General features: G+C 35.9%; 1 protein-coding gene across 1 annotated transcript; it reads left to right on the forward strand.

Moving 5' to 3' along the window:
* The first annotated feature begins 3,763 nt into the window (after positions 1-3,763).
* On the forward strand, positions 3,764-4,786 carry LOC131145758 (B3 domain-containing protein At3g25182-like). Its single transcript, XM_058094948.1, has one exon. It carries the CDS (start codon positions 3,764-3,766, stop codon positions 4,784-4,786), a length of 1,023 nt encoding a protein of 340 aa, XP_057950931.1.
* The last annotated feature ends 293 nt before the right edge of the window (positions 4,787-5,079 follow it).

Raw genomic sequence — 5,079 nt, forward strand, 5'->3', positions numbered from 1 at the left:
CTAGAAGGGCTCTCATTTGAATCGACCAGTTGTCATAATTCTCCCGGGTCAATTTTAGAATGACCGATTGGGTAGTACCGTTAGCCATCGAATTTAATATATCAAAACAGAGATATGGGGACTGATTTTGGAAAATCTGATGCCACCAATGTGTTCAGAAGGTCGAAAAACCTTAGGAACCGGTTTTGGGTTGCAAAGAACTGGTCCAACCATCACTGAACCAGCTACAGGAATTTTTGGGTGGTTTTTAAACTGGCCGGTTTAACTTAATGGTCGTTTAACGGTGTTAATACTTACCGTTAGTCCATGTGGTAGCGTCTGTGCGTGCCGCATGTCGGCTTCTGGACGCGGGTCGAGTCTTGGGGACAGGACAGGGTTGCGGGTGGCTGAGTCGGTTCGCGAGTCGCTGGCCGGCTCGGATCTCGCCAACTGGGAGAAGAAGACGCGTAAGTGGCGCGTAGGCGCATGTCCCTGGCGGCCTTCGTTGGCGCGTGTGGTGGGTGGGAAATGCGCTGAAACCGTCTAAGGTGCGTGTGAGCGCGTGCAAAGTCTCTCGAAGTCCGTTGGAGATGTGGTTTCCACCGTTAGAATCGTATCGAGTCTAATTTTAGAATGGTAGGCCCAATTTTGGATTTTGAGCAACTTCAAAACTGGGAAGAAAATTGAATTTCTCCTCTGTTCGCCTCTGTTTGGCGAATTTTGGCGTAGTTGGACTCTCTGATACCACTGATGGGTGGAGAGGAACGCTCAGTCACTGGTTGTGACTAAAATTCAGTAAGAATCAATTGCACACGAATACAAAGTGTTTGATTTCAATGTAAAAATGATACAGAGGAAAAATCAAATTACAACTCTCTTCGTCTCTCACTGGTTTTACTCTCTCTATACACCACACACTTCATTGCACACACTCACATCTATTTATAGTAAATCATACAACAATTTAATCAACAATGGTGGGAATTAAACTTCAACGGAGGTGGGTTGGTAGGTGGAGTAGGTTACATGCCAATTTCCAATGTCAATAGAAACGGCTGCCAGCGAGTCAATTTTAATTTTCAACATAAATAATATTCTAACTAAAATATGATTTCTTTTATCAATAGTTGATTAATTTGGTAGAAGGTAAATTAACTCTCGATGAAGTTAGGGAGCGAGATTAGAGTAAGAGTATAAAGGAATCTTGGATTTAGAATCCACAATCATACAATGCTATATGAGAAATAATTATCTTCTCAAATTGTGTATCACAAGAACACACAATATCATAGCACTTCGGGCATGGGATCAAATAAAACTATGTTGCCAAGATTCTCCCAAAAATTTGATCCATGTTATGTCAATTAATATATTGACATAGTAAGAAGATATAGGACCCACACTAAAGTACACCTCTCATTTGTGTGGGTCTTAATAGTAAGATGACATTTTGTAAGTAATGAATTTCAAATACTATGTGGTTAATTATAGCTCTTTATATTTATATTTGACTATTTGATAATAATTAAAAATCATAATCAAAAGTTGTAAAGTTTGCAAGAATAACAATTGAATAATTAAAAAAGAAGAATTCTTCTGCATATAAAGATTGGACTTAGTAATAATTAATAAACTTGTGACTCCCTCACATTAGAATTCAGTCACTTGCACTTTATAACATTAGAAAGATAGGTATGTTAATAAACAGAGCTGATAACAATAAACAGAGCTCGTTTGGGCAATTAAGCAAATTTCGAATTCAATTCACAGCTGCTGAGAGTTTAATAAAATTAACCAGGGCTCTAGTTAATTAGCTAATCAATTCTTGTAATTTTGCAATTTATCTTTGATTTTGATTTCCATATATGTATTATCCAAATATCTCCATGTGAATGTTAATTATCGCGCATGTTGCCAATGAAAGTCCCAAATTCGATTAACTCGCATGTTTTTGGCATGTCATGTTTTTTGAAAAAGAATTCACAACCCCAAAATTAATTACATGGAATAATATCAATTTTTAATTAGTTGAAATTAATTATATATCTTTTCAGACTTTGTATGTACACTCACATGTCCATTTTGAATTTTGAAATTTGGACATTAAAATTTTATTAGACTTCATTGAATTTTTTTATATAAATCTTTAAAAAATAAATATAAGGTAGGAACCCCATAAGAAAATGTGCATGGGCTTGGATTTGGTTAGTTGTTTTATTTGAAAAAAGAGAAAAATGAGTCCCCAAGTTTATAATATAAAAACAGGGCTGGTCAAAGTTAAGGTGGCTCGGCCCATTTATTAAAATCCAATATTTATTATTTATTGTTTGATAGTCGTCAAAACAAATCGAACCTTTTTTTTTTTTTTTTTTGATAAAAAAGGATTTAATCACTGAAAAGTGTACAACTTTTAGGGAAGTCATGTTTTATATTTATAGACTAAACTAATGCACGCACTCCCACTCGATGTTGAAGGAAGTTGAACATAAATTTATGAATAAAAATGAAAACAACTATTATAATGCAACTTATTCAGACAAAGGGGTATTAAAGAAACTAATGTGTAATAATTTTTTAGTTATAAAATAATGCTCAACCATAAGAATTAATTCGACTCCTTATAATCGGTAGAAGGAATTCTTGAAATGAAATTTATAAAAGAGTTCAATCAAGTTACTGTAAAATTGTTCCTCCCATGACAATAAAGTCGATGGAAAAAAAGGTGTCTCGAGTATTTGACAAAAAAATTTGAAATTTTCTAGAAATGTCTAACATGGTCAAGGTAAATATTAGTCTAGAATATGTAAATAATGCATAAATATTTTTGAATATTTTTTAAAAAATTGTTATTCATGGATTCAAATAATTTGTTAAAAAAGATAACTTTTGTCATTTAAAATTTAATTCTTAAATCTTAACTTTGAACATATTTTTCAAAAGGAAAGTGTTTATTTGGTCACTATAAAAATTAAACAAAAACTAAAAACTAAAAATTAAAAAACTTGAAGCTAAAATAAAACAAAAATTTAATTAAACGTGTGTTCATGTTTGTCCTTAGATAGTAAATGTCGCATTTTAAGCTTGAGCTTTCTCTAGATAGAGAAATAGAATTTAGAGAAATTGAATATGCAGTGTGGTGATTTATTTGAATGAATTCTGGGTGTTTTCATTCATGTGATGTGTCTAAGAGTTTATAAAAAAATTGAAGAGTTATGCAGATAGAAAGTAAGACTCATATGAGACAAATGCATACAAGAGGTAGAAAGGAAAATTTTTAAATAAGGCTAAATATGTAAAATTATGTTTTAAGAATATTTATCCTTCATTTCAAACTAACCGCTTTCCTAATTTTTAGGTAAAATATTTTCAACATTTCTCATATATTCTACAAAATAAAAATTTGAAAAACTAAATTTGAAATTAAAATTCTAAAATATCACCTAACACTAGACTAGTATAGGACAAGTTTTTTAAATTTGTAGATATAATTCCTATTTGAAAAAGTTTGAATATGATATTCATGATAATAATGAAGAATCAGAAGTTGAGTAGGATACAATAACAACAAAACCCAACAACGTATATGGAAACCCTATGATGTTGGAGAATTCCTTCTTTCCAAACTTCATTTGCTACACTAGTTCCTGACCTCTTTCCAAACCCTAGAAGCCACAACACGCTTTCATCAAGTCCCTTAGTTAATAATTTCTTCATCATTAGTTTCAATTTGCAGTGAGCAATTAACGAGATCGTTGGAGGAGGAACTACGAGGAAATCCTTAAAGATGTTATCTATGGAAAAATTTGTGGGTCGTGATTTGCCAAAGGACCCTTTCCACCAGCTTCTCTTGGTTGCAGAAGTCGCCGCTGATATATACAAAGAAGAGAAATTAGGCGTTAACATTAAAACAGAGAGATCATTAGACTCTTCTAAAGCTTCTGCGGCGGCTGACCACGCTGATGATTTCATCTTCCCCATGCAAAAGGGGAAGCGGATGAAGAGAAAGAAACGCCTCCATTATAATATAATCGAACCCATACTATCCCACGCCTCCGTCTCATCATCGTCCCCCTCAGCCTGCAAAGATCAGAAACATCGCCTCCTCGTCAACGTTCTACCGAGCCCAACAGAGAAGCCAAAATGGATTTCTGAAAAAGGTGAAAGCTGTAGTGCTGCAGGCGAGATGCCAAAATGGATTTTTGAAAAAGGTGAAAGCAGTAGGGCTGCAGGCGAGATGCCGCCGCTGCCGCAACAACCACCGCCCGCACCCCTTGTTATTAATCCCATAGTCAACCCACCACCGCAAGTAGTAGCAGCACCTCCGCAACCTACAGATGATCATCAAAATGGTGACGAATTAATGATGGCTATGCCTCAGGAGTTGCAAGATTACATTAGGGCGAGCAGCGGCTCTGACGTTGTGTTCATTATAGAGAAGCAGTTGTCGGGAACGGATGTGAGCCCCAGCCACAGCCGGTTATCCCTTCCCCTCCTCCAACTCAAGGCCGACTTCCTGAAGGCAGAGGAGAAGGAGACGTTGTCGGCGAGAAATGCCAATGGCAGGCCCGGCGCGATACAGGTGTCGCTGATACCGCCTACGCTGCAGCGCATAGCGATGAGTTTCAAGCGGTGGGACATGAGAAAGAAGGCGGGGAAGGTGAGCTCTTCTTACGTCTTGGTGAAGCCATGGAATGAGGTGGTTGAAGAGAATGGATTGAGGGAAGGTGATTGGGTGCGCCTGTGGTCATTCCGGTGTGCTTCTCAGATCTGCCTCGCTCTGGTTGAGGTTCAGCAGCCGCAGCCTTAATGGGATCTTGTAGTTACATATGGTACAAACAGATTTTCTTGGTTTTTTTTTTTTTTCTTGTTTTTTAGGTTGCTTGTAGTGCTGAAAATTACTCATGACCAGTAGTTTGAAAAAAAAATGAGCTAGTTTCCTTGTATTAAAGTTGAGCAAATAGATGAGGCAAATGATATCATGTTTTATGTTCTACCTTGGTTATGCATAAAAAATCAATTCAAGCATATGAAATAAAATTATAATTTTATTTTTTAAGTAAATTAACTAATTTCGTCTTATGTGTTTGGTCATAAGTTAAC

The sequence above is a fragment of the Malania oleifera genome, chromosome 13 (genome assembly GCF_029873635.1).
Source record: "Malania oleifera isolate guangnan ecotype guangnan chromosome 13, ASM2987363v1, whole genome shotgun sequence".
Lineage (NCBI taxonomy): Eukaryota > Viridiplantae > Streptophyta > Magnoliopsida > Santalales > Ximeniaceae > Malania > Malania oleifera.

Bases quoted from the DNA above. Each gene is read 5' to 3' on its own strand.
- LOC131145758 (XM_058094948.1), top strand. From the start codon at position 3,764: ATGTTATCTATGGAAAAATTTGTGGGTCGTGATTTGCCAAAGGACCCT.